This window comes from Anser brachyrhynchus (genome assembly GCF_964034855.1).
Source record: "Anser brachyrhynchus genome assembly, chromosome: 23".
Lineage (NCBI taxonomy): Eukaryota > Metazoa > Chordata > Aves > Anseriformes > Anatidae > Anser > Anser brachyrhynchus.
The window spans coordinates 6,776,551-6,804,248 of record NC_137716.1 but is presented as its reverse complement, the minus strand read 5'-3'; the positions used below and the strand labels follow the sequence as shown (position 1 = coordinate 6,804,248).

Sequence of the window (27,698 nt, the reverse complement as noted above, 5' to 3'; positions counted from 1 at the left end):
CCACGGGTGGTGGCAGGTGCCCCCCCCCAGCAGCAGCTCTGGGGACAACGTGGGGGCACCCCGAGCTCACGAGTGAAGGTGAGCGCCGGCACCTCCAGCTGCGGGGATGGGGAGGGGGCTGAGTGCCCCCAAATTCCTCCCGATTCAGCCCAAAGCGGCTGCGCTCAGTTGGGGTGGGTGGGGGCACAGATATTGGCGGGGGGGGGAGGGGGGACGGTTACTAGCCCAGGCCGGCGGCTGCAGGCAGGGTGCTGGGGCGGGCGAGCGGTGCACCTACCCTTCTCAGGATAAATCTCTTCACTAAGGGTAAACCTAACACCTTTTCCACCATGAACTGGTGGGAAGGAGAGAGAGAGACGGAGACACGGCACGGAGCGGACGGAGAGAGGAGAAGGAGACAACGTGCGTGGGGGGGGGACAGCAAAAGGAAGGGGGGGGGGGAACAGAAAGAGAGAGAAAGAGAGATCAGATCGGGCAGACAGACGCACGGCCGACAGCCGGATGACACTGCAGCGACACGGAGGCGCCGGGCACCACCCCGGCACCCTGGGGTGCTGCGGGCACCCGTGGGACCCCGCCGGCCCCCGGACGGCTGGCACAGGAGGTGCAGACAGGACGGACGGACGGACGGACGTCCCTCGGGGACACGCACAGACAGCACACGCGCGCCCCGGGGGCGCAGACAAGCCTGGCACCGGGGCCACGCTCCTCTTCCTGGGGGGGGGACGGGATGGGACGAGGCTGCCCCGGGCACCCCACGGTCCCTCTTTATCCACAAAACTCATCAAACCCACCCCAGCCTCCCGTCCGCAGCCTCCGGGACCCCAGCACCACCAGGACAGGGGCAGGATACAGCCCTGGGAGGGGTGGGAGGGGGAGAAGCAGGCCCGGGGTGGGGGGGGGTCCTACCCTGCGAAGCCTGCGTCTGCACGAAGGTTTTGATCAGGAGGTCGGTGGCTTGGGTGTAGAGGGACAGGGCGTAGCGCAGCGACTGCAGGTCGGGGCTCTTCTCCAGGAAGGTCTTCTTCAGCCCCACGCCGCCGGCGTGGAAGTATTGCTGCAGGGACGGATGGCCATGGGGTGGGGGCTCTGCTTGCCGCCCCCCCCCCCCCCAACACCCCCACGGGCACCCCCCATCCCCCCCCGCTGCGCCCCAGGGTGCCCTCACCTTGATGGTGTCCAGGGCCAGCTCCACCACGGCGCACTGCTTCGGGGTCAGGCTCTTGGCTTCCTCCCGCACCATGTGGTCCTGCCGGGGACAAATCCTGCCCTCAGAGAGGGGCCTGGCCAACGGCACCCTGCAAGGGGCACGGTGCCACTCGCCCCGGCACCGAGGGGACCTGGGGCCCCCCCCGGCCCTCACCTTCAGCTTGGAGAGCTGCCCCAGCTCCTTGGCCGCGTTGAAGATCATCTGCGTGCCCTGCGGAGAGCAGAGAGAAGGGAACGGTGCTGGTGAGCGGCCGGGCTGCGAGGCTGGGAGCGCTGCTGCCTGGGGGCTCCCCGGCCCCCCCAGGCTCTGGGGGGACTCCTCTGAGCCCTCTGGGCTTCCCCAAGAGCCCAGCACCCAGGGCACGGTGATGAGGGGGTTTGGGGACACCAGGGCAGGACGTCACCCTGGAGCCAGGCACCGCACGCCCTGGGGTCCCAGCCTGCTCCCCAGGCACCCCTGTCTGTGTCCCCGAGCACGGGGCACTGCTGGCACCGCAGGGACAACAGGGGGTGGGGGGACAGAGAGAGCGCAGGGGGACAGCGGTAGCACCTGGCACCGTCCCCCTGTGCCTCATGGTGCTGGTGGCTGGGCCGCATGGCACCCCCCTGCCCCCCCACTCAGGGGACACCACGGCTGGGTGTCACCGGTCCCCACGGTGGGCGCCAGCTGCCCCGCACCGTGCTGCCCCCACGGACGGGGACACGAAGCCGTCCCACGGGCAGCACTGGCACGGCCCCAGGGGATGCAGACCCACGGCACAGGAGGGGGCGTCACCCACCCCCGGGTCTGCACCCGCTCATCAGGCTGAGTCCCAGCTCCCCTTCCCAGGCCCTCCAGTGTGCAACTGGGCAAACTGGGACAGAGCCAGCGAGTCCCGGCTCCTCCCAGCACCAGCAGCTCCAGTCCTTCCCAGCAATGAGACCCCCCCCATGAACCGCTGCCTTACGCAGGGGTTTGGCCCCCCACACCTTCATTTTGTAACACCCCCCCCGACCCCAAATTAACCTTTTGTAGCCCCAACTCCTACCCCATTTACCCTTCCCTTGCTGGCCCCGTTCCCCGGCCGGCGAGCAGCCCACGGATGCGGCTGTCAAACGGAGCCCGACGGGACACGCTACAGAGCTGGGACCCCCCCCGCGGGACACGCTCCAGAGCCGGGACCCCCCCCACCCCACAGCACACGGGACAAGGACGGGGAGCAGAGGAGCCGTGTCCTTACTTCAGTGTGACTGGGCAGCTTCACCCTGCTCTGCAAGAGAACAGCAAGGGACAGTTACAGCGGGCAGCCTGCAATGAGCGTGCCAGGTCTCGTCCCTGGGGGGGGGGGGGGGGGGGGGCTCGCTCCCTGCCACCCCCGCGGCCGGCGGAGGAAAGCAGTGGGACGAAGCGGGGCAGGACCCGGGTGTCCCCTGAGTCACAGCCTGGGGACAGCGGGGCTGGGCACCGCGGCATCGCCCCGCAGGGTGCCCGTGTGGCTCTTTGGGGCAGCCGGGGCTGGGGAGCATGGGGGGGGGGGCGGCTGGTGGGGGCCGTGCTGGCCCCCAGCCTGGCGGTGGGGAGCACCTGGGTGGAGGGAGAGCCCGCCTGCCTGCTCTGCCTGCACAAATGCTTTTGGGAGGATCGTGGGGCTCGGCGAGCCTTGCTGGGGCCCCCAGGCATGGGGATGGGGGGGGGGCAGCAGAGATCCAGGGGATCCCAGCAGCACCCTGACCCCCCCCAGCACGGCCCAGAGCCCCGTTCCCGAGGCCAGCAGCACTGGGACGGGCTCGTGCCCAGGTTCCCTCGCGCTCACGCACCCCGTACCCCGGCAGGATGCTGAGCACCCCGGCCCGGCTCCATGGGGCAGCGTCGCCCACGCCTGCCTGGGACGGGAAACACCCCACACACATACGGAGGCGGGGGGGGGACACACGGCACAACCCCCCCCCCCCCAACACACAGACACGGGTCACGGCCCCATCCCGCACACGTCCTGGACAACACGGCACAGCGCGACACGACACCACGCCACAGCCAGACAGCACGACAGAGGAAGCACGGACAGGCCCGGTGGGGGGGGGGGGCCGGGCGTGGGGCCACCAGGGTGGCCCCGGGGGCGAGGACACACACGGGAGCCCACGGGCTATTTACCTTCTCTGTCCCCTTGCCATGTTTTCTCAAAAGCGTGCCCTGTAGAAGCAATGTCAGAGGTTGAGCGGTGGCGTGGGGGGGGGCAGCGTGGGATGGGGCGGGGGGGGGGGACATGGGCAAGGTGTGGGAGCCGCAGGCTGGTGGCGAGGGCATCGCTGAGCTCCTAAGGGATGGGGGGGGGGGGCTGGTCCCTCTGGGGTGCGGGGTCAGCGGGGCGCTGGTCCCTCTGGGGTGCTGGATGTTGCGCTGATGGGAGACTGGTCCCCACCCTGGGGGGCTGGGCTGAGGGCAACTGGTTCCTGCTGGGGTGCTGGGCCAGTGGAGGACTGGTTCCTGCTGGGATGTAGGGTCCATGGGGGACCGGTCCTTGCTGGGATGCAGCTGCTGGGCTCAGAGGGAACTGGACCCCCATGGGATATTGGGCTCAGGGAACTGGTCCCCGTGGGATATTGGGCTCAGGGAACTGGTCCCCGTGGGATGCTGGGCTAAGGGAACTGGTCCCCATGGGATGCTGGGCTCAGGGAACTGGTCCCCGTGGGATATTGGGCTCAGGGAACTGGTCCCCATGGGATGCTGGGCTCAGAGGGAACAGGACCCCACGGGATGCTGGGCTGTGGGGCAGCAGGAGTCAGCCAGAGCTGTGGGGAGGCAGCCCCTGGTGCCCCCCCAGCACCCATGGGTGCTCACAGCACGGGAAGGTGGGCACAGTCGGGGTTTGCAGGCAGAGCTCTGGTCCCAGTGATGGCCCCGTGCCCAGGCCCCGCAGGGATGGGGCAAACAGCGGGGGTCACACGGGGGGGGTCAGCAGCAGCCTCCTGGGGGGGGCTGGAACACGTCTAAATGAGGAGGGGGCAGCGGAGGGGGAGAGAGAGCCTGTGGGGGGGGTTGGGGCAGAGGGGTGGGGGGGCATAGGGGGATGAGGGGTGAGGCGGGGGGGGGTGAGCAGCACGGTTGGGCCAAGCAGGGCTACCAGGAGGGTTTCCTACCCTGGAGGGAAACCGAGGCACAGGGTGATGGGGGGACAGGAGGACCTTGTGCCCCACAGAGCTGGCACCACACAGACCCCCCCTCAGGGATGTGGGGTTGGGGGGGGGAGGAGGGGGCAGGCCCCAGTTCTTTCCAAACGCTGCTGTTGGAAATGAAAGGCACCGGGGGAATAGGGACGAGTGTTTGTCCCCGCAGATCAGCACCCGGTCGCACCCACGCTGCTGTGCTTCCTGTGCTCGAGGCGGGCGCAGGCCAGGGGGGACATGGCCCTTCCCTTGCCCTGGACAGCCCCAGACCAAGCAGACGAGGAAGGACTGAAGCCGCTCGGTCTGAGCCGTGCTGAGAACCAGCAGCAGCGCCAAGAAAAGGAGCCACGAGTCCGGGCTCCGGTACCCTGCCCAGGGAAAAGCCTCGCGCCTGGCCGGGACCTCGTGTCCCAGCACGATGCTCCCCACCGCCGGGGAGCCGCCGCCCTCACCACGGCCACAGCCCGGCCATGGGGAAACTGAGGCACGAGGGGTGAGGAAGAGCCGCCGTCTGCCCAGCACGCACCGCTCGCCCTGCTCCGGCTCCAGTGGCCCCCGTCCCCCCCCCCCGGCACGGAGCAAGAAGTTGGGCTCGGCCCGGCCTCGGCTGCCCCGAACGCGTGGCACTGCCCCAGCTGCCCATCACCGTCCCCTCCCCAGCACTGAGCCTTGCACCCCCAAATCCAGGCACCCCAAAAGTGTCCGGGTTCTGTCCCCCCACTAAAAACCCAGCTGGGGCCGGTGCCAAGCGGGCAGCGAGAGGCCGGGGACCGGCGGGGCGCAGGGGGCCGGAGGAGGGCACGGGCAGGGCGCGGGCAGCCACACGAGACAGGAACCGGCGAGGCCAGGACCGACACACAGCGGACAGACAGACAGACAGACAGGGAGCTGCCGTACTTACAATCATCTGCCATTGAGGGGCGAGCGGAGCAATTGGAGAGAACAACCGTGGCGTGAGTGTTGGCCCCCTCCTCCGTGTCCCCCACCCCGGGTGCCAGCCCCGGCCGCCCCCTCCCCGGGGCGAGGGTCCGGGAGCGTCCCCCACCAGCCGTGCCACGGTGCCCGGTGTCAACACCCTGCTGTGAGCACCATGGCCCCATCCCAACCCGCCCCGTCCTTCCCTGCAGCAGCGGGGGGCTCTGCCCAAGGGGACCCGGCTCCAGGGACCTCGCTCGATGCACGGCTCCGACACGCAGCCCTGCGCCCTGAGCCCCCCGGGTGCGCATAGCCCTGTTATAGGGACCAGCCATACACCTCCAAGGGCTGCCTCCCCTTGCAAAAAAATCACCCAGTGGGGCTTTCAGCCTCCCGCACGTCCCTGCCACCTCCCCTTGGCACAGGGCGCGCTGCCACCGCGGGGTGGCAGAGCCACACTTGGCTTGGAGGGACAGGGACTGGGATGGGGACCGAGAGCCGGTGGCACCGACACAGCGCCAGAAGCCCCAGAGCCCTGCAGAGGTGACAGCAGCTGGTGGCTCCGGGTCAGAGCCAGACCCCAGCCCTGTGACAGTGACAAAAGCCACCGAGAACAGGAGCAGCTGCGTGGCTGGCTCCGAGCCCTTGGTGTCACCCAAGGGGGGACTTTCCCCATCCCTGCCCAAGAGCCTGGGGGTGCCTCGCTGTGTGGGGGAAGACGGGCGCACGGCACGCTGACACGGAGCCTTGAAGCCTGCAGGAAACCTCCCCCCACAGAGGGACCATTCCTGGGCTTCTCTGCCCCAGCCCCGTGTCCCCCCAGGCCCGTGCACCCCCAGCCCCGCAGCGAGGCTCCCCCCGCACCCCCAAATCTCCGCAGTCCCCTCCCGGCGCAGGGCACGGGACGCTGCCCCAGCGTGGAGGGGAGGAGAGGACAGGTCCCCCCCTCCTGGTGCCACGATGGCAGGGAGGTGACAGTCCGTCGGCGAGGCCAGCTGAGCGGGCGCTGGCTTCACTGGGCACCCAGGTTGAGGGTGACCTTTCCCTCCTCCATCCTGTCCCCAGCCACGAGCTGGGGACACGTTTGGGGGTGCCACCGAAGCCTGCACCCCTCAAGAAGCCAGCGAGGGGCCCTGGCACCGACGTCCCGCGTGGCCACAGCTCCAGGGTCCCTGTCCCTGGTCCCCGTCCCTGGTCCCCGTCCCTGTCACTCACCGTCTGGTCGGTGAGCGGGGGCAGGACGATGGTCTTCTCCATCGTGTTCATCACCAGCTTCCAGAGCTCCTTCAGCACCCGCTTCAGCACCGTCTTCTCGCAGATCTTGGCGAAGAGCGTCAGGCTGCAGAGAGGGGACGGAGCTGAAGGTCCCGGCAAGGCCACCCCAGCCCTGCTGGTCCCCCCTGCTCCTGGGGCGGGTTGGGGACATCGGGGGGGGGTCCCTGCGCCCCCCTCCCCACTCACTTGCTGTCCAGGAGGTCCATGATGGGCTGCAGGACGTTGTCGGCATCCTGCGCGACGCTGCTGCAGGTGCTGGCGGGGACGTTGCCGGTGCCCTTCACCTGGCCCAGGATGTCACCCATCTGCTTGACGCACTCCTCGATGTGCGGCTGGAAGCTGCGGATCGCAGCGCCCGGGCGGCTCAGTGTCCCCCCCCGGTGACACCAGAGGGTGGCCCAGGCCCCCAGCCCGGCCACGACCACGGCTCCCGGACCCCAGCCCCTGGCCCACCGCCCGCGTCCCCTCACCTGGTGGCAAAGACTCGGCTCAGCTCGTCCAGGACGTTGTTGAGTTTCACCTGCAGCTCCTTGAGGATGTCGCTGGCTTCGGTGTCCAGCTGGAGGGGGAACAGGTTGGAGAAGGCAGCAGGGTCCCCGGGGGGGCTGCCTCTGCACCCCAAACCCTGGCCGTCCGTGTCTGGTGTGGTGGGAGAGCAGGGTGGGACGGGGTGGGGTGGGGTGACCCGTGCAGAACTGAGGAGCTGGGACTGCTCCAGCGCTGTGGAGCCAGGGAAAAAGAACAGATCCGGCCCCTCGCCGTGGTTCCCCCCCCAGAGACCCCCGGTACGCACCTCCTTCCCCCCCATGGCTTCAAACATCTTCTCAAGCTGGACACGGAGCTGCTGGATGTTGTTCATCAGGATGCAGGGCTGGAGGGGCGGAATGGGGGGGGTCAGCACCAGCACATGTGGCTGCAACAGCCCCCTGTGAGCCCCCCACCCTGCATGGAGGGCATTGGAGCCCCACAGCGCCGAGCCCTGCAGTATTTTGGGGGCCACCATCAGGCACCAAGACTGAGGGCAGGCTGGTCACGGGGACCAGCTCTTGAGCTAGATGACAGCCAGGGCCACCGCGCGGGGACAGCGGCGAGCAGCAGGAGATACGTCACCACTTTCTCCTTCTCCTTGGAGCAGTACGAGGCGAAATCCTTGGAGATGATCTCGGCGTACTGCAGCAGCACGTTGCTGATGGTCTGCAGCCGGACAAGAGACGGGGACCGGCCCGGCGAGCGGCAAACAGACGGAGGAAGGAGGAGAGAAGAAGACCGTGAGTCCCACGGCAGCAAAGCAACCCCCCGAGCTGGGATCCACGCCGAGACCCCCGGCCCCGCGGATGCACCGGGAGCGTGGGCGCAGCCAGACCGAGCGCACCCGGTCTCCGCGGGCAGCTCCGTGCTGGCACAGGCAGGAAGGCACCGGCTGCCGAGCACGCCTGCAGCTCCCTCCCACGCTGCAGCGAGCCGGTGGCATTTAATTAATTGAGATTAATTAACTAATCAACGCATTCATTAGATAATGGCCCATGCTAGCGAAGCGGGGAGACACACGGGGTCTGGTGGTGGCACGTCCGCTTGAGCAGCGCGCACTTTGCGCTCCACGGCTGGATGGGAGGTGGCAGAGAGGGCACCGGGTTGGCGCGGGGGGCTGGGGTCCCGGGGGTGCTGGGACCCCCCATGAGCTGCCCACCTTGGCAAACCTCCGCATGTAGTGCCCGACGATCTGCGGGTCGGGGCACTCGAGCTTCTTGATGATCTCGAAGCTCTGGTTGAGCTGGGAGAAGACGTCCACCACGGAGCAGGAGAAGAGCGCGTGCTCCGACGTCTGCTGGAACTGCGGGGAGAGAGGAAGGGTGAGCGGGCGGCAGGGACGAGGGATTTCGGCCCCAGTGGGGACACGCCAGGCATCGTCCCGCTGCGGCAGCCTGGGATGCTCCTGCGCCCATCGGCTGCCCCAGCCTTACCCCGTCCTTCTTGTCCCGCTCCAGCGCTCCGTGCAGGAAATCCCGCGACACCTCCTCGTTCTCGTCCAGCCACTGGATAACGAAGGGCTCAAACCAGCTGGAAGAGAGGCATGTCCCCGGTGAGACCGGGCAGCGTGGAGCCGCGAGCCCCCTGCCCGGCCCCCCCCAGGGCTGCACTCACGCGGGGTACTCGGGCACGCGGCTCTTGAAGGAGGGCAGCTCGGTGACGTACTCGTTGTACAGCCACTTCACCTTGAAGTGCAGGTTCATGTAGTCGGCGCTCTTGCACAGGCGGTGCTTGTCGTGCTCTGCACGGGGAAGGCGAGAGCGCGGGGCGGTCGCTTCCAGCCCCAAACCCTGGCGGGGGAATTTGGGCAGCTCCAGGGATGCCAGGGGGATGGGGAGAAGGTGGAAGCGCCTCTTGGGAGGGATTTAAGCTAAGCGTGGTTTTGATGAGGGGTGAAATGGGTTTGCCTATTTCTCCAGGGGAATATTCGAGGTGGCTCCCGCCCAGCTCCTCGGCCCAGCGTGGGGCGGCGGGGGGGCACTCACCCTCCATCGCGTACTTCATGTCCTGCGCAAAGAGGTTCCACATCACCTCGGCGCTGATCTTCCCCACGTTCAGCTCCTGGGGGAACCTGGGGCAGGGGGGCAGTGTGGGCGCAAGGTGCTCAGAGCGTGAGAAGGAGCCCCCGTGACTGCAGACCCAGCCCCCAGCCTCCTCCCTGCTGCCTCAGTTTCCCCAGCTGTACAAGGGGTGCTGCGCCCCACGTCCAAAGGACAAACCCAGCTTTGCTGGCACATTGTGAGCATCCCCCCGAGCGTCCCTTTCTTGGCGAAAAATTAATCGGTGGTGACTCACTGGTTCAGGCAGGGCGTGTAGGAGTTCTTGTCCTCTTCGATAATGGACACGATCAGGGTGATGAGCTTGGACCAGAAATCCAGGTTTTTGATGCTGGGCCCCTGCTCCTCGGGGGGCACCTCGCCCTTCTTGGTCTGGAGCGATGGGGACACAGCAGAGGCTCCGGTCACCCGTCTGCCCCACGGGGCTCGCTTTTGTGGCGAGGCTCATGGGGAGCATCACGGGGGGGAGAAGGGAAGGACGAGTGCAGGAGGGTGACAGAGAAGGGCAGGGGATGGATGGAGGGGAGCAACGGGGTCCCTGCAGCACCCGGTGGCCCAGGACCACGCACCGGGTCCGTCTGGTACTCGCGGCTGTAGAGCTCGTGGCAGTTGTTGAAGATGTACTCGTAGGTGGAGTTGAGGCAGGCTTTCACGCAGTCCTTCACCACCTGGCTGGCTCGGGGCGGGCTCTGCAGCTCCTGGACCTGCGTGGGGAGGCAGCGGGGCTGTGGGCAGGGCCGGCAGCCGGGGAGCCCGGGCTCCAAAGCTGCAAATCCCGAGGGGGCAAATACCTTCATCCGGAAAAAGGTGATGCTGGTCAGCAAATCCACCGTGGACTTGAGGTCCTGCAGCCGCTCGGGACTGCTGGCAGGGAAGTTATTCTGGGGGAGAAAAAAGAAGAGTTGGTGGCAAAAGAAGAGTTGCTGGCAGACCTCTTGCTGGGGGGAGGTGAAAGCAGACCTTAGTAAACGTTAAAACGACTAAAACTGAGGCTCGGCGGTGCCTTACCCGGTACATGGAGAGGTCGATGCGCAGCGAGTTGTGCAGCTGGTCGAGGAGTTTGACGAACCGCTCTTTCTGCGGAGAAATGCCCCGGGGCCAGGTGAGCAAGGGGATGGAAGCGGGGGCCGCCCCCCTCCCCGCTGCGCCTGCCTCTGCACCCCAGCCCGCTCGTCCCTGTCCTGCCGCCCTGCCGCCCTGCCTCCCCTCCTGCCTCCATCCCTGCCTTCCTTCCCTAGTGCTGCCACCCTGTGCCTGGGTGCTGGGGTGCCCACGGAGCAGCCCATGCTCTCTGGTGACCGGGGCTCGGTGGCAGCTCTCGGTGGCTCCGGGGCACGCGTGGCCCCTGCAGAGTGGGGACCCCTCGGTGCAGGACCGAGAGGCAGGAGCATGCACCCCCTCAGCTCTTGCTGTGCCGGAGGGGGACGGGGGGACCCCTGCCCTGCCCGCTCAGACGCCTCCAAGCCTGGGCTCGAGGCAGGAGCACGGAGGGGGCTGCAGCATCGCACCTCCAGGCTGCGCAGCCCCGGGAACGAAGCCTTCGGAGAGCTCAGGAAAAAAGGGCATGGGGAGAGCAGCTGTGCTGCTGGGGCTGCGTTTGCCCAGCTTTGGGTCTGAGCTGCTTCAAGACAAAGCAAGGCCGCTGGAGACAAAGAGTGTTGTTGGATAAAGCAGGAGGTGGGTGCTCTGAGGGCTCCTTGCTTCCCTGCCCAGGCTGCTTGGAGGGGAAACGCCGTGGGCTGATGGTCTTTGGGGATGAGAGGCTTTAACTCAGCTCCCAACCACTGAGCACGGGGTGAAGGGATGCGAACCTCACATTGGGTTGCAAATCAGGCATCTGAGATGGAGGCAAAGCAACTGGGAGGCACTTTGCCATGCCCCTGTGCTGGGGGGGCTGGGGGGGTTGGACACCCCCCCGTCGGCTGTGATGGAGCCGGGGCTGTCCCAGGACCCAGCATCCCCCTGCCTCCAAGTGGGGCCGGGGACGAGTCCCACGTCCACCTGGCCGCGGCTCGGCCGAGCCCGCAGCCTGCGCTGGCGCCCGCAAACCTTCGGAGCGCCGGAGACGGCAACGGCCCCCGGCACCGAGCGGCTGCAGCGCGCTTAAAACCGGACACGCTGGCACTCGGGGATAAAGCGACACGGCCGGGCACTTTAGGACCCAGCCTTAGGCTCTCTAAAAAAAGAGAAAGAAACAAGTTTTTAAAACCCTCCACGTCAGAGACAAGGTTTGTCGTGTGGTCTCCTCCTTCCGCACGGCCCTGCGGCACGGCTCGCTCGGCTCTCACTATCCCGTCCCTCGCTACCCAGCGCTTCGCCCTAACCGCGGCTGGGCTCCGACCCCGCAACGCCCGCGTGCGCCCAGCGGAGACGCGGGGGCAGCTGGGGTGAGAGCGCAGCCCCCTCCTCACCCACGTCCCCACGGGCGCACCCAGTCCCGGCGCAAACTCAGCCCCGTTCAGCGAGGCACCCATGGGTGCTGGCACAGCCGGGTGAGTTTGCGGTGGTCTGGGCTCGCACGCGACGCGTGCAGGGCTGTGCAAAGCTCCCGGCCAGCTTTGGCACTGAGGGTGCACGGCGTGTTGCCATCCCAGCCGGCCCTGACTTCAAGCCAACTTTCACCATAATAATTTTGGGAGCGAATTTAGGCCTTCTCCTAGGAAGGTGGTGGCTCATTTTCTTCCCCCAAAAATGGGAGAGGGATGAATCTGGGGGCCAGCGGGGGCCAATACCCCGCTGCCCAGCTGCCGTTGGGTGGGGAGCTGCCTTGCACGGCCCTTTTCGCCCCCTTTTCGCCCCCCACCCCATCCCCAGAGAAAAGAGAAGAAGAAGGAAGGAGTGTTTACGCACCATCGGACTTACCCCGAAATTGGAAGCGGCAAAGCGGTCGGAGGCCGAGACGTTGGTGGAGGCGGTGGTGTGGGCGTAGTAGGCGTTGATGTTGGCGAGCAGGGTGCTCATCACCGCCGGCACCCCCGGGCACATGTACTTGGAGGAGAGGCAGGCAAAATGCCTGGCGGGGAGAGGAGGGAGGTGAGGGCGCTGGGTGCCGCGGGGCTCGGGGTGCTCATGGAGAAGGAGGTGGCGAGCACACGCGTGCGGGGTGGGTGCGGGTCCCCATGGTGAGGGTGGGAGCACAAACAGCAGCGGGGGGGGGGGAGGACAAGGCCCAGGCTTGGTGTGACACCAGGGGCAAGGAACTCACGTCATGGCCTGGTAGATGGACTCCACCCCGTAGCGCATGGCAAACTCATCCACGATCTCCTGCGCCGTCTCATCAAAGTACACCTTCCAGGCGTCATCCCCCTTGGCGTCGGGGATCTTCACCACCCCGTTGTTTTGCAAATCCGTCACAAAGTGGAAAAGGTTCTGGGGGCACACACGCGAGTCCCGTCAGGTCCCCGGGGCCGGCGGTGGCACGGCGGGGACCAGCGCGTTGCGGTGTGGAGATGTGGTCCCTGCGTGGCTCACCTCGTGCAGGCACGTGTACTGCACGTGGTAGGGAGCCACCTTCTCCTCGCCCTTGATCTCCACACTGATGTGCAGCCGGATGGCTCCCGACACAGCCGACTTGTCCGTCCGCTTGTCTGGGGGGGCACAGAGAGCGGGGTGAGGAGTGAGCCCCCCCGGAGCTGCTCTGCTCACCCCCATCCTGTAACGGCCCCATCGCGGAGGGTCCGGAGTACAAAGCAACCGAGGCATCACAGAGAGGGATTCAACTGGATCCTCGGGTACTACAGGGACGGGGCCCCTCTCTGTGCCTCAGTTTCCCTGAGTGACCCCACGCAAACACTTGATCCCGATATCAAATGATGTTTTTAACAGCAGACCCCACACCAACAAGCTGAAAGCCCCCTTTGCGGCAGGGCGGTGGCACACGGACGGCTGCTTACCGAGGTTGTACCAGACGTCCATCTCCCCGCTCAGCGTCCGCACCTCGATGATCGTCTGGCCCAGGAAGTCGTCGGACTCCCTCTTGAAGCGCTGCTTGACACGGGACTTGATGTCGTCGTCTTCGTCCCAGACACGGACCTTGATGCGGTCGGAGGAGTTATGGCACTCGCTGGGGGAGAGAGGGGGCGAGTCCCAGGGTGAGCAGGGAAACCCGGCCTCCGGTTCCCCAAACCAGGCCTAGGGACAGCCCCGGCACCCAGCAGCCCCTCCGTCCTCAGCTGGGGCAGGTCCCTGCCGCCCACCACCCAGATGGCCAGGGAGGGGCTGAAAGGGCCGGGGGCCAACTTACAAATGGAAATTCTCCTCCCAGACCGGGTTGAGATTGCCATAGATAGTTTTAGTCCTTTTTTTTGTCTTTCCAACTTGGACGGTAACGTACGGGTCACTGGAGCCCGTCTTATCCTTTGCTTGCAGGCCCTGGGCACAAACGACTGTGGCACGGCACAGCATGGCACGGCACGACACATTCGCCCATCCACGGCAGGCACGCGTGTGGCATAGCGGAGAGAACAGAGAGCAAAGTCAGTGAGGTCCCCATGAGGAGCACCCGATGTCACCCCGGTGTTGCCCCACAGAGCCCCAGGGACCAAAGCCACTCTGCAGGACACGGAGGGCTGGCACACGAAGTGTGCTTGTGCATGGGGACAGCCACACCTGCAGGGACAAGAGGTGTGCGGAGGGACAGCGTGGCTCACGGAGCACATCTCCACTCTTGCCCCAAATGCTCTGGCTCTTAGAGGGATCAGCCAGGGGGGGGCAGGAGCTGTGCCCGCAGGGACACCCCATGCAGGGCCGCAGGGTCCCCGCAGCGGGGGACGCCAGGCGCGGCCGGTGCCCACCCGTGATGCTGATCTTGGCCGACCACTTGGAGGTGCCGTCCAGGACGCTCTGCTTCACCGCCTTCATCTGCTGCGTGTGCGTGGTCTTGGTGACCCCAAACACCTCCTGGATCAGCTCGAAGATCTCCGGCTTGTTGCGCTCCCGGATCTTCATGCGGTCTTTGAGCACCATGATGATGTTCTGGGTCCGGTCCTCTGCTCCGTGCTTGGAGCTCTTCTCCGCTGCCCCTGCGACAGCACAGCGACAGGTGGGATGGGGGGGACAGACAGTGCCTGGGAAAGAGCTGAGACCTCCGCAAGCTCACCACAATGAACAAATTCAAACTTGGAGGGGTTTACACCCTGCCCAGAGCAGCTCTGCCCTGCTCACCGCCTCCCCACGCACGCAGCAGGAGACCAGCTCCCAGATCACTGCTAGCTCGCTCCGTGCCACCCCAAGGCGAGAAGGGACAAGGCCACGGGCGATGGCCCCTTACTCTGCAGGCAGTCGGCGTTGAGCAGGTCCTGGCACTTCTCGTGGCACTTCACACCGCACTCGGCGCAGCGCATGCCCTGCCGGGCGATGCCCCAGAGCAGCCCCTCGCACTCGTAGCAGTAGGTGGGGGTGGTGGCCGTCCACACCTCGAAGTTGTGGGGCGTCGTGCAGGAGATGGGGTACACTAAGGCTTGCAGGGTCTTCTTGTAAACATGGTTTTTCTGGGCAAGGAAGGGAGAGGGGGGGGGGGAGAAGCTCACGCAGAGCCCCCAGCCACAGGTGTTGGGGCACCCAAAGCGTCACCGCTGGATGGGGACGAGCTCAGCAGCATGTGGAGCAGGCACAGGACAAATGCCACTGTACCCATACGTGGCTGTGAGCATGGTGGCTGCATTGTCACTGCCAGAGGAGGATGGCAGCGTGGCCCCCGCGTCCCCGTCACTGTCACCGCCCCGCGCCCCATCCCGCCCGGCACCTACCAGCTCCTCGTTGTTTAAGGTGCTTGAGGCCAGCGCGGACGTGATTCCCGCTTTCCTGGACTGGACCAAGGACTGTGGGAAAGAAACAGAGACCCCAGATCCAGCACGGCCCCTCGCCGTGGGTCCGAGACCCCCAGGACTGGGGTGGGGGCACTCACCATTGCCTGCGGGCAGCCAGGGCCAGCGAGGAGGGAATTAAAGGCCGTTATTAGGAGCCGTTTCACAGCAGAACGAGTGTCCCCGCTTTGTCCCCTGCCAAATCCCACCAGGACAAGGCAGCAGCCCCCACCTCCTCCCTCCCACAGTGCCCACCCCACTGCCACCCGCAACCCAGCATCCCGAAACCCCGACACCGACACAGCACAGCAGAAGCATCAGCAGGTGCCCTGAGCGGGCTGGGGACAAGGGCAGCGAGGGGGAGCAGCGGGGTGGGACGGGGCAGGGGGCTGGGGACAGGACTGAGACACCCTGGAGGTGGAGGAAGGAGGTGAAGGGCACCTAATTCTGGGCACAACGGGTGTCTGGTTTCCAAAATCACTGTCTTTTGTCACCAGAGGTGACAGCAGGGGGACCCTGTGCATTGCAGGGGCTGGAAGGGACCGCGGTGCCCAGTGAGGGGATGGCACAGCCCATCACGATGCTGGGGAGGAGAGCACGGGGTCCAAAACCCAGCACTCCTGCAGCACACGGGTCTGTCTGCTTGGCACCATCACCACTCGAGCCCTGGGGACCGCGGGTGATTGGGACAGGAGGGGACTGGGGACACGTCCGTGCTCTTGTGGCACCAGCAAAACTCAGGAAACCAGACGCCTCGGGCTGATGCTTGGTGTCAGGACCCTGCAGCTCCGTTAAAGAGAAGCACCCTTGGGTGGGGAGAGCCCGGCCACGCTGTCCTCGCAGCCCCCAACCGCGGTCCTGGGCCAGGAGACCCCAAATCAGCCCGGGACCCCCCCACCACCACCGTCAGGAGCAGAGGCTGCTCGGCGGGGCCAGCCGGCAGCACCCAAGGGTGCTCTCCCTTTAACCCCTCGGCCCGCGCTCACCAGATCGCTGACTAGAGGGAGAGATTTGCGTCCGGGCTTAATGTCGGGCATGCTGTTAATGCAGCGCAGAAACCTTACCGCCGCCCCCCTGCAGCCGGGGGCGGCCAAGCCAGGCCGGAGGAGAGAGAACAGAGAACACAAGGCATGTTAGAGGCGGCCGGGGAGCGGGGCGCGGGCGGCGCGGTCCAGCGGGAGCGAAGCCGGCGGCTGTGGGGTGCAAGGCGTTACGGGAGGAACCTCACCAAATCGCTAACTAAGGGGATGGGTTTTCGCTTGCGTATGTCCGGCATGCTGTCTATAATGATCAGCCCGCCGCCAGGCCTGCAAGAGAGAGGAAAGTCAGCGGGGAAGGGGAAACTGAGGCAGGAGGGGACCCCCACGCTCCTGGGGAGCAACGCAGCCCCACCGGGGCCGGGCTGGAAGGCGCGGGGAAGGGGGTGCTGCTGGAAAGCTGCGGCTTGCCCCACGTTGAGCCGGTTTGCTGCAGTGGTGCAGAGGGAAATGGAGTGAAAAACAGCCTTTGGGGGCTTTTCGGTGCGGAGCAGGGCTGCCGGCGAGGGCGAGGTGGGGGCTCGGGGTGCCCCGTGGCATCGCTCAGGTCCTGGACAGCAGGAGGGATGCGGGAGCTGCCGCCCAGCTCTGCCCCCCCCGTCCCACTCACCTCCTTGCTGTCCCCTTGGCGGTGCCTCTTTGGGGACACAGCAGCAGCCAGGGACGTCTCCAAAAGCACCAAACGGCCATCTTCCAGCCCAAAAACCCGGCCCCCAGCTCATGGGGCCAACTGCCCCACAGCTCTCCCCAGCCCCACAAAGCGCTCATCCCATCCTACAGCCGGCAGGAGGGGCCAGCCCCGCACTCCCCAGGTACTCACCCGCCTTTGAACCACAGCGATTTAGCTTCTCCATCGCCTTCCCCGCGGGCCTGCAAAACACGGGGGGGGGGCTGTGAGCACCTGGCACCTGGTCCTAAAAGGATGGGGCTCTACAATATCTTTGAGAGGCTGAGCAGGGTGAGAGGGGGCCAAACGGCCCCGAAAGCTCGGTGGAGGAGTTGGGTGGGGACGGCTGCACCGTGCAGAACCGCAGCTTTCGGGGAGTGGGAGCAGCACTTGGAGGCGCAGCAGAGCTGGAGCCGGGGGAGATGGCAGGAAAGGGGGTGTGTGCAGGGACCCCCGGGGAATTTTTAAGGGGGAAAAAAAAAGGAGGAAAGAGCCAATTCTTCCTCCCTCCCGGGGCAATCCCTGCACACACACGCACATGGGGAAGGCACGCACGGAGCGGGGCCGGTTCCTTTCGGACATGCTTACCTGCAGGCGGGCTACAGCCCTCCCCTGCGGGCAGGGGAGACGCGGGCGCAAGGGCCATGGTGGTGGAGAACTGAAAAGAGAAGCGGCAGGGAGGGGGACCAAAGCCCCGTGGGGTGAATCCAGAGCCAAAACAAAAAGAAAAGATGGAGGATGGAGTCTAAAAACAGAACAAAAAAGTGTCAGCGCAACGCAGGGGACGGGGCAAAGGGGCTGGCACCGGCATGCAGCACACACGGGGAAGGTCCTCAGCGCTCCCTGCCCCTCATGGGGCCACCGACGGGCTGGGGACAGCCAGGTCCCCGCTGCCCTCGAGGTGCGGGTCGCCATGGGGTGGGCGGCGGAGGTGCCAGGCAGGGCTCGCCGCGCCGTGCCGTGCCACGGGGACACTCACCTCCTGCAGCTGCAGGCAGACCTTGTTGAAGGCTCTCAGCCAGTTGGCCTTGGCTCGCGCTTTGGGGTCCTGCACCTCCGCCTCCGCCGGCTCCCTGCAAGGACACACAGCCCGCTCACCGCCAGCACGGCACCGGGACGCGGGCACGGATGAGGTTTAGGGATCCCAATGGGTCCTGAGCAAACGTGGCCATGGCAAACGTCACTTTCCTACCAGGGAGGACTGCAGTGGTGGCAGGTCCCAAGCAAAGGGCCCAAGGCAGAGCAAGGAGAAGCCAAAGTCCCCTCGCCCTTAGGGGACCCTGCCCCGGGCACCCAAGGGAGCCGGAGGGCTTCCCACCACACCGGGGCTAGCAGCAGGTGGATGTGCCCAGGGATGAATTTCCAGCCTGGACGTGCTGATGGAGTTGTTTTCCTCCTCTTTGTAAAATCCAGACAAGGAGGAAAAGAAGAGAAATGCTCCGAACCTCCCGGGCTCCTGGAGAGCCCGGTGTGAGGTGGCAGCGGGGATGGTGCCTGGATGAGGGCACGGGGAGCTGGGGACACCCTGAGGGACCTCACCCGTGCTTATCGGTGGTCCCCAGTGTGGGACCACGCAGTGGCTGCCCACAGAACGGGCACTGCAGGCAGACCTGAACTGACGGCACCTTTGCCAGGGCTCTAGCCAGCCCTTGTGCCTAAAAAAGACTTTTTTCATGCAAAAAAATCATTGCGCCTTCCTTTAAATCAGCGGTTCCCCAGGTCCAGTCTATAATTTAAACCAAATAAAAGACCAGGAAGCTTCCCCTCTGCGCGGAGCTGTTGTGCTCGCCGAACCATGGCAAAACGGGCGCATTCAGAAATTGAAGGCAGTGACCGGCATCTGAATTATCTACGCGCCGTGCCAGGGACTCAGCCACCCCCACCTCCTCTGTGCAGCACGGGAGACCACGGCCGAGCTTTCACCAAATTCCCTCCTCTGACCGTGTTGGTGCCCAGCTGCTGGCTGGGACTCTCCCCAGGCAGGGGACGCAGGGGTGACAGCAGAGCCACCACGGCCGGTTTGGAGGGTCCGGAGCATCCCCAGTGTCCCCAGCATGGTGCCACCCTGGTGCCACCGCAGGACAAAATCACTCTCCTACCTCTCTGCTGGTTTGGGGGGCTCGGGCTCGGGCTCTGCCTCTGGCAGGGGGGCTTCGTCCCCTCCCCGCTGGGCCTCCGGGGTCTCCTGTGGGATGGAGGTGTCCTTGTCCTCCCTCCTCTCCTCCTTCCTCTCCTCCTTCCTCTCCTGCTGCTGCGGCTTCGCCTGCGGGACCAGCTGGGGCTGCTGGGGCTGCGGGACCTGCTGCTGCTGCGCTTTCTGCGTCGGGGGGTAGGCGTCGTGCTCAGGGGCTTCATAGGGGCCCGGCTCCCGCAGCTCTTCCTCCTCTTCCTCCTCCTCCTTGGGGTAGCCTTCCTCATTCTCGCTGTAGTCCTCGTTGAACTCCTCCTCCTCCTCCTCCAGGTAGAGGTCATCGTCCTCGTCCTCCTCCCAGCGCGGCGAGTCCTTGCGGTAGCTGACGGAGCTGTGGCAGGAGTGGTAGGAGTCGCCGTCCCGCTCGTCCAGCTCCGAGTCCCGCAGGCTCTCGTTCTCGAAGTCCTCGCTCAGCTGGGAGCTGCCCTGGCTCAGCTCGGCCGACGAGGCGTAGCGGCTGCTCCCCGTGGGGCTGCGGGGCGAGGGGGACAAGGACGGGGTTCCCGTGGGTCCGTGCCACGGCACCGCCCGCCCCGTGCCCCCTCGCCCCCCAAGGACCCCACGGCAGCAGGGCTGGATGGGGTTGGCGTGGCAAGGGCTCCCCCGGGACGTGCCCCTGGGTGGGCACCGGGCTCCTCGTCCCGGCGGTCGAAGGCACGGACCCAAGGCTGGGACTGGACCCCCAGGCTGGGGTGCTGGGGGGGTGGACTTTTGTGGCTGTCCCCTGGGCTCACCCCTGCCAAGGGTGGGGGCACAGCGTGGCAGGGTGGCACCCACAGCTGGCTCTGGCCTCCTGCCCCCCCCATCCTGCAAAATCTGCCCCCCAACCCCATCCCCGCTCTCCTGCACCCCTCACGGACACCCTCTCCCCACAGACACCGCCGGGGTTCCCTTCTCCACTCTTTTTGTGGGGCCAGACCCTTTCCACCGCCCCCTTCCTGCTGCACCCTCCTCTCGCTGCTGCCTGCACCCATGGGTGCAGCAGGGCAGGGGGACTCCTCGCATCCCACAGGTGCTGCTGGGGACAGGGTGGCCCGGTGGCCGCGGGGCTGCGGGGACTCACAGAAGCACACATGCAGACAGGACAGGGACAGGGACATGCCTAGGAAGAGGCCGACACCACGTCTCCAGCCGGGGCTCGGGGTGGGCGAGGGGGGACACGGGAAGGGGTCGGGCAGCGCCCTGGGGGAGGCAGGGAGCCAGCGGGAGGCTGGGGACACACTGCGGGGAGCGGGGCGCTGGGGACACCCAGGGGCGCAGGCATCATCCAGCAACAGGGGGGTTCCTCGGGGAAGGGGGCTTGGGGCACGGGGGTGCAGGAGACACGGCTCGTGCCTGGAAACCCGGCCTGATCCTGGCCCGAGCGGGGCCCCTGGGCAAGTTTCGGGGTCCCAAATCACTGCGGGGGGCTTTTGCCTGGCGAGCTCTAGCAGCGTGGGAGGTGGTCGGGGACGCAGGCGGCCTTCATGTCCCCGCAGCACCGGCTCCCGCGCCGCGATGGGGAGCTGATCGCTGCGCCCCGACATGGGCACATCCCCACCGCCGGCTCCGGCACAGCAGCAAGAGGGGCGAAAATACCCCCCCCCTCCTCCCCCCCTCGGAGCATCCCAAGGCTGCTCCCGTGCTGGGGGGACCCACGGCGGGGGCGAAACCGCCCTTGCCGGGACTGGTGTTGGCCTCACCGCGGCTGCAAGGAGCGACCACAGCACTCTGCGACGGCACACGGCACGCGACGAGGACGCGACCCACCTATCCGATAGGTCTAGGGACCGCCTGCTCTCAAGGGAAGGCTGGCGGCTGGTCCGCCTGCTCGACGCGGAAGCGGACTCAGCGTCGTTTGTGGCAGAGTCTACGCTACCGTAGCGTCTGCCGGGGAGGAGAGGAAGACGATGGTCAGCGAGGTCCCGGCGCCGCGCCGCCGCCACCCGCCGTGCCCCAGCATCCCCCGCCGCTGCGGGGACGTCGGCTGGGGGGCTCCGTCCTGGGGACGGGGCTGGCACCTTGTGCTGGCGGGGAGCTGTGACCGTGTGGCTCGTCCCCACCTGCCCTATGGCCACGTCTGCGTCCCCGGCTCGCTCGGGGCTTGGGGACGCCGCTGGGGACAGAGGAGCGGGTTGACCCAAGAGAGCTCGAGAACTCCTCCGCGGTCTCCAGCGAGGAGAGGCTCGGGGCCGGCACCGTCCCCCTCCTCTTCCTCGCCTCTCCATCGTCCCTCCGTCACCCTTAACGTCCCCAGTGCCACCCCGCTGGCCTCGGCCACCCGCGGGAGGGTGGGAAGAGCAGGCGGCGGGTGGGCGCCGGCTGCCGGGGCGCTACCTGATGGGCCGCTGGTCCGAGTAGTCCAGCTCGTAGCTCTGCATGGAGTCGGTGTAGGAGTCGCGGGAGCTCTGCTGCTGGTGCCGCATCGGGTACTGGTGGACCGAGGCGTTGGGCTGCGAGGTGGTGTAGTAGGGCGGGGGGATGCTGTTGCTGGTCTCGCTGCGGTAGTCGCTGTCCCGGTCGTCCACCGTGCTGTCGGGGTCGTCGTCTGCAAGGGGACGCCGTGAGCGGGAGGGGGGCACCCCGAAACCGCGCGTCCCCACCGCCGCGGGAGGGTGCAGGGAGCAGGATGCGGGAAGGGGCTGGGGGGGCTGCGTGGGACCCCTCACAGAAGGGATTTGGGGGTGAGGGGAGGGTGTATGTCTCATTCCAGGGACATCGGAGGGGGAATAGGACATATGGAAGGTGGGAGAGGAGGACGGGGTGCGAGGACCCCCCTGTGCCCTCAGGATGCTCTGCCACGGAGGCAAAGCCTGAGCTGCTCGTTGGCCCCCGGGCAGCCTGAGGGGACAGACCCTCGTGTCCCCACCAGCCCCTGGGGACAATCCTGCCAGGGACAGGGCGCTCGATGTCCCCATCCTCGCCCAGCACAGAGCCACACCGCGAAGCCACCAGCGGGACCCCAGCCCAGGCCGTGGCAGGGTGAAGGGGACGCGCTGGGGACCGTGGGGCTGGAGGGCGAGGAGGGGACGAGATACTCACTCTGCTGCTCTCCCCAGCCAAAATAATTCCAGTTGCCTACAAAGAAAAGGGGCAGAGGAAATAAGGATGGTGGTGGCTCTGGGGTGGCACCGAGCTGGGCTGGGGACAGTGCCAGAGCTGGGCATGGCCCCGGAGTGACTGCGAAGGGGGAAACTGAGGCACGGGTTGGGACAAACCAAGCTGTCACCTGCTGCCCCCCGGGGCCCCCTGCTGGTGCCCCCACTCAGCAGCCCCCCGCCAGCCCCCAGGCTCCCCTTGCCACCCCCGTGCCCCCCCTGCCCCTGTCCCCCACGGCTCAGCCCCACTGGGGGGGGGGGGTCCCACGCAAGGGCGACAAAACACCAGCAGAGAGGGGAGGGACGGAAAATGGGGACAGGGACAGGGTGCGGGGTGAGGTTGAGCCCCCCTTGGGTTGGGGTCCAGCCGCCCCGAGCCCACTGCATGGGGCTGGGGTGGGGGGGACGGGGTAAAAGGGGGGGGGCACCCCGCAGGGACGGGGCAGCACTTACAGCACTGGGAGCCGTGGACGGGCAGAGGCTTTTCCTGCTCCTCCTGGAAGGCGTACTGGGGGGAGAGCGGGCGGTGAGGGCTGCCCGTGGCCCCCCCAGCCCTGCCCAGCCCCGGCCCCCCCACTCACATCATCCTGGTCCCGCATGGCGTTGAGCTGCTCCAGCTTCTTGGCCCAATACCTCGCCTCCTCCTCGGGGATATCTGGAAGGGGAAAGACCCCGCTGGTTGCTCAGATCCCCCCAAAAAGCAGGCGTGGGGCTGCAGGATTGCACCCCCAGCGCGTGAGGAGCCCCCTCTGCCCCCCCACCCCCCACCCCGGAGGAGGGTGCAGCACCCAGGGGTGGCACCCACCCAGCGGCAGCTCGAAGCGGGTGTCGAGGAGGATGCGGTGGAACGTGGGGTCCTTGGTGCCCGAGATCTCGTTGTCGGTCATGATGACCTGCGAGTCCAGCGTCAGCCACTCCCCGGGGCCCTCCTGTGTGTGGGGGGGGGGTGGAAATGGGGGCTCAGGGGGGACACCGGGACACCCCCGGCCCCTCGGTGACCCAGGCGCCCAGCCCTGGTGCGGTGACACCCCGAGGGGCAGGGGGTGACCGCGGCCAGCACCCAAGGGAGCTCCTGGTGACCCCGAATCACGGGGTCCCCCTCTGTGCAGGGACAGGGAAGCCACTGGGGGGGGGGGGGCTCCGTGTCCCTTGGGGTGCCGGGGGGGCCCTGCCCAGCTCCCTACCTCGTTGGACTGCCGGATGGTCCGGAGGGGGATCCACACCGTCCCCACCATGGTGTCCCAGATGAGCCCCTTGTTCCACACCTCCACCGTCAGGCCCAGGTCCAGCCTGTTGATTTCACTGGGGGGGGGGCGAAGAGAAGCGGGGGTCACCCCCTCCCCACCCCCAGCACCCTCCCCAGCCCCCCAGGACTCAGCCGGGGGCAGGGGGAGCAGCAGCGGTGGAGGGCCCGCGGGGTCCTTATGGGGGACGCAGGGAGCGGCAGGGGCGGGGGGGGGGGTCCCTGCCGGGGGTGACCCCCCCCCCCGGGACACTCACAACATGAAGTCCTGCTCCCAGGCGGGCAGGTTGCCCCGCACCGCGATGGTCGTGCTCTTGACATTTTGCACCTTCAGCGTCACGTAGGTGTTGAACTTCTCTGCGGGAGCAAGCAGAGGGTGAAGGGACCCCCACCCAGTGTGTGTCCCCCCCCCCCCCCCCCGCCCCAGACACCCCCCGCTGCCAGGGTGGCCTGGCCGTGACCCCCCCCCCATCCTGTCCAGGGCACCCCCAGCCCTGTCCCCCCACCCCCACGGATGCCCAGCGATGTCCCCGGGGCTAAGGCTGAGCCTGGGGTCCCCTTGCCCCCCGCCCCCCCAGCCAAGCCCCCCCCCCGCGGTGACAGGCAGGGGACGCTCACCTTGGGGCCCGTCGAACTTGGCCTTTTTGACTGCAGGGAGAGAGAGAGAGGGAGGGGGCTCAGCCTGGGTGGGGGCTGAGGACCCCCCCGAGGCTGCCAAGGGGGTGGGGGGGTCCCCAGGCCTGTCCCCCCCCCGCTGCAGCTACGCTTGGACACGGGGGGAAGGCGGTGGGATCCCTCCCCAGCAAAGCCCCCCCCCCCACCCCAAAAAGAAAACCCGCAGAAGGTGCGGGACAACCGATCGCAACCCGAAACGAAGCAGCCTTCATCGGTTTGGGGGGGGGGGGGGGTCACAAATTTTGGGAGGGGGTCCCCCCTTCTGAATTGGGGTCCATTTGGGGAAATAACGCCCCACGTGCAACGCGAGCAGGGTCGGCGCCCCCCCCTCACCCCCCCAAGCCCCCAGCAGCACGCACACGGGGGCGGTTGCACCGGGGCCGGATCCTGCCCAGCACCACCCCAGCACCTCCACCGCCACAGGGGTCACCCTGCAGGCAGGAGATAGGATGGGGGGGTGCGGGGGGGGGGGGCATTTTCACCCCGCTGGGGAGGCAGCACCAGGATGGGGGTATGGGGAGGGAGCTGGGCGCCACCGCGGGGTCCCCAGCGGTGTCCCGGGGGCTGGCAGGAGGGGACGGGGCGGGCAGGATGACACAGCACCCGCAGAACGGGGGAATGACGCGGGTGCCAGCGGGCGGGGGGGGGGGGCGGCGGCGGGGCTGGGGGGGGGCGGGGGGGGGAACAACGTGACCGAGGAGAGATGAAAATAGCCCTGGCGCTATCGAAGGTAATTTGATTTCGGGGACGTGCCGCTCGCCAGCCGCCGATCGCTCGCCGCCGTGGGGGCCACCGCGGGCTCCACGTGCCCGGGGGTGGCCGGGGGGGGGGAACAGGGGGACAAGGGGGGGACACGTGGCGTGGGCAGGCCCTGGGGGGGGGGGGGGGGAAACTGAGGCAGGGGGGGCGCCGGCGTGGCCCACACCGCACGGCACGTGCACCGCGGGGACGGGGGCCGGGTGCCACCTCCGGCGGCGGGTGCCACGGGGCCGCGTGCGTCACCCGGCCCCCACTGAGGCTTCGTTTGGTGGCTTAACGAGGAGCGGGGCGCGCCGGCCTCCATCGCGCCTGCCTCCTCGCTGCCCTTTTCTCCCCCCCCCTCTCGGAGCCCGTTCAGAGCCCAGCCAGGGATGGGGCCGGGAGGGGGGGGGGGGGGGAGCGAGCGCTCGGGAGATGTTTGGGGCTCCTGCGGCCCCCGCTGCCCGCCTCGCGCCCCCCGGGGTCACGCGTTGCACGGCCCCGAAGTCGCCTGCACCCGCACCCGCAGCAGAGGGGACACGGGGTTGGGACGGCATTCGGGACCGCGGCGCGGCCTCGGGGGGGCCGACGGCAACCCCCTGCCTCAGTTTCACCCCCCCCAGCGGCTGCCTCCGAAACGGGGGAGCAGAGGAAGGGCAAGCTCCAAAACCCCCCGGGGCGGCGGAACGAACGCTTACGGGAACGCGCGGCCCTCCCGGCCGTCACCTGCCGCGGGGACGGGACCCGCTGCCACCGTCTGCGGCCGCCCCGCGCCCCCCGCAACAGGTCCCCGGGGCCTGGGGGATGGGGGCGCGTTGGGGACCCCCCCGAGTGGGGATCGGCTGCCGGAGGGGGGGGGGAAACTGAGGCAGGAGGCTGGGAGCGGGCGGGCGAAGACACCGCGCTGGGCCGGGCGCGTCCCCGCAGCTGGACGGTCTGTCTGTCCATCCTGCTGCCCGCCCGTCTGTCCGTCCGGCCCTCCGTCTGGCCACCCATTCGGCTGTCTGTCTGTCCGTCCGCCCGCCCGTCTGTCCGTCCGGCCCTCCGTCCAGCTACCCGTTCAGCTATCTGTCCGTCCAGCCGCCCACCCACCCACCCGTCCGTCTGTCCCTCTGTCCGGCCACCATCCGGCTATCTGTCTGTCCCTCCACCCACCCGTCTGTCCGTCTGTCCCTCTGTCCGCCCGCCCACCTGTCTGTCTGTCCGTCTCTCTGTCCGGCCACCATCCAGCTGTCTGTCTGTCCACCCACCCGCCCGCACCTCTGGCCATCTGTCCCCCTGTCCATCCAGCCCTGCACCCGCCTGTCCGTCCACACGTCCGTCTGTCCGGACCGGCCACCAGTCCATCTCCCTGTCCGTCCGTCCGTCCGTCCCTCTGTCCACCCAGCCGTTCACCTGTCCGTCTGTCCATCCACCCACCTGTCCGTCCATCCGTCCACCTCCCCGTCCCTCTGTCCCCCCACCCCTCTGTCCGTCCCCCCCCATCCTGCCCCCCCGTCCATCTGTCCGTCCGTCCCCCCGCCTGTCCGTCTGTCCGTCTGCGCCACCACCCCGCTCACCCTACACCTCCAGGGGCCGCTTTTGGCGCATCCACGCCCCCCCCCCCCCCCCCCCCACCCCCCCCAGCACCTTTGGGTGCCGTGGGTGGCCGCGGCCCCTCGGGAAGGGCGGGGGACATTTGGGGGGGGGGGGTGCAGAGGTGGCACCTCCGCCCCCGCGGCCCCAGAAATAGGGTGACACGAAGAGCGGCGCCCCGCAAGCGCTGGCGGGGGGGGGGTGCGGGGGGGCCGTGTGTCACCGTCCTCCCCCAGCTCCGCCGCGGGTGTCACCGCCTGGGACAGCCCCTCAAGCGGGACGGATGGCACAGCCCCCCCCCCCCCCGGGAACCCCAAATCTGGGGATACCCCGAATCTGGGGGGGGGGCGTAGGGGCTGCCCTCCAGCCGGGGGGGGCACGCGGGGACGTGCACAGCCTCTGCCCCCCCCCGGGAGCTGCTCCCTGGGTGCTGCGGGGGCTGTGACGGGAGCGGGGGCGAGGACACGTGGGGGGGGGGGCACGGGGAGGGACCCCCCCCCATTTTTCCTCCTGAACACTGGAGGGGGAATCCCGGTCCCCCTGTGCCCCCCCCTTCCTCCTCCCAGTTATTCCCAGTATGGCGTGACCAGCACCCCCAGTTGGGCCCCCGCCAGCACCCAGCCACCCTCCTCCTGCCCTAAACCCCCCAGGGAGAACCCGGCCCCCCCCCGCCGGGCTCACTGCCCACCCTGCAGTGGGGCGGGGGCATGGGGGGGTATTAGGGGCTGGGGGGGGGAACTGGGGGGGGGTATTAGGGGCTGGGGGGGGGGAACTGGGGGGGAATGGGGATGTAATTGGGGTGTGGGGCTGTTTGAGGGGGTTGGGGAAAGGTGGGGGGGATTTGGGGACAGATGGGAGGGATTTGGGGTGGGCATGTGGGGAGGGTTTGGGGATAGATGGGGGTGTGGGGCTGGGGGGGCATTGGGGGGGCATTGGGGCTGGGGATGGCGGCGTAATAGGGGTGGGAGGCTATTTGGGGTTGGGGGGGTTGGGGAAGGATGGGGGGGTCGGGATGGATGGGGGGGGTCGGGGATGGATGGGACGCATCCAGGGTGGGGGGCTTGAGAATGGCGGGGGGAAATGGGGGGGCGTGTTGGGGGCTGGGGGGAGGCTTTAGGGTGGGGGGTGTTCGGGAGCGTGGGGTCGGATTTTGTGGCGTGGGGGTGTTCGGGGACAGATGGGGGAGGTGCGGGGGGGGGGAACGGGGGGGAGCGGGGGGGTGGTTGGGGGGTGTTGGGGGTGGCAATGTGGGGCGTGAAGGCATGGGGCGGGAAGGATGGGAATAGGGGGGAGCTGCTTGCTTTGGGGGATACCCCGGCGATGGGGGGGGGGGGGGGGGGGGGGCGGGGGGGGGCCGCGTTTAACCCCCCCCCCCAAACCCCCGCCTTCCCCTCCCCAAACCCCCCAGGCGCTCCCATCCGCAGGGTGCGGCCCCCCCCCCTCACCCCCCCCGTCCCCCCCCCCCCCCCCCCCCGCCCCAAAACCCCACCTCCCCCTTACACCCCCCCCCCCCACCCCCCTCCCGCTTCATTCACAAAAACCACGGGGCCGGGATTTTCGGGT

General features: G+C 67.9%; 1 protein-coding gene across 9 annotated transcripts in view; it reads right to left on the bottom strand.

Moving 5' to 3' along the window:
- UNC13A (unc-13 homolog A) overlaps positions 1–27,698 on the bottom strand; it is a 33,917-nt gene that overhangs the window by 3,627 nt on the left and 2,592 nt on the right. Inside the window, exons 2-41 of one of the 9 annotated variants that reach the window (XM_080566305.1) lie at positions 23,766–23,795; positions 23,405–23,504; positions 23,089–23,206; positions 22,710–22,833; positions 22,486–22,559; positions 22,358–22,412; positions 21,849–21,884; positions 21,144–21,354; positions 20,577–20,693; positions 18,736–19,299; positions 17,616–17,709; positions 16,790–16,839; positions 16,161–16,239; positions 14,876–14,947; positions 14,398–14,617; positions 13,922–14,149; positions 13,372–13,513; positions 13,022–13,191; positions 12,600–12,715; positions 12,334–12,497; positions 11,979–12,141; positions 10,137–10,205; positions 9,920–10,009; positions 9,698–9,832; positions 9,367–9,500; positions 9,057–9,142; positions 8,686–8,812; positions 8,505–8,601; positions 8,231–8,374; positions 7,654–7,737; positions 7,337–7,414; positions 7,014–7,102; positions 6,730–6,882; positions 6,484–6,607; positions 3,341–3,379; positions 2,430–2,459; positions 1,364–1,420; positions 1,169–1,249; positions 910–1,057; positions 278–334 (exon numbers count right to left, since the gene is read on the bottom strand). In XM_080566305.1, coding sequence (XP_080422431.1) covers positions 278–334; positions 910–1,057; positions 1,169–1,249; positions 1,364–1,420; positions 2,430–2,459; positions 3,341–3,379; positions 6,484–6,607; positions 6,730–6,882; positions 7,014–7,102; positions 7,337–7,414; positions 7,654–7,737; positions 8,231–8,374; positions 8,505–8,601; positions 8,686–8,812; positions 9,057–9,142; positions 9,367–9,500; positions 9,698–9,832; positions 9,920–10,009; positions 10,137–10,205; positions 11,979–12,141; positions 12,334–12,497; positions 12,600–12,715; positions 13,022–13,191; positions 13,372–13,513; positions 13,922–14,149; positions 14,398–14,617; positions 14,876–14,947; positions 16,161–16,239; positions 16,790–16,839; positions 17,616–17,709; positions 18,736–19,299; positions 20,577–20,693; positions 21,144–21,354; positions 21,849–21,884; positions 22,358–22,412; positions 22,486–22,559; positions 22,710–22,833; positions 23,089–23,206; positions 23,405–23,504; positions 23,766–23,795 — 4,749 coding nt within the window. Of the gene's footprint in view, positions 1–277; positions 335–909; positions 1,058–1,168; positions 1,250–1,363; positions 1,421–2,429; positions 2,460–3,340; positions 3,380–6,483; positions 6,608–6,729; positions 6,883–7,013; positions 7,103–7,336; positions 7,415–7,653; positions 7,738–8,230; positions 8,375–8,504; positions 8,602–8,685; positions 8,813–9,056; positions 9,143–9,366; positions 9,501–9,697; positions 9,833–9,919; positions 10,010–10,136; positions 10,206–11,978; positions 12,142–12,333; positions 12,498–12,599; positions 12,716–13,021; positions 13,192–13,371; positions 13,514–13,921; positions 14,150–14,397; positions 14,618–14,875; positions 14,948–15,918; positions 16,007–16,160; positions 16,240–16,789; positions 16,840–17,615; positions 17,710–18,735; positions 19,300–20,576; positions 20,694–21,143; positions 21,355–21,848; positions 21,885–22,357; positions 22,413–22,485; positions 22,560–22,709; positions 22,834–23,088; positions 23,207–23,404; positions 23,505–23,765; positions 23,796–27,698 lie in introns of all 9 variants that reach the window. The other 8 variants (XM_080566306.1, XM_080566307.1, XM_080566308.1 and 5 more) reach the window with 8 other exon arrangements.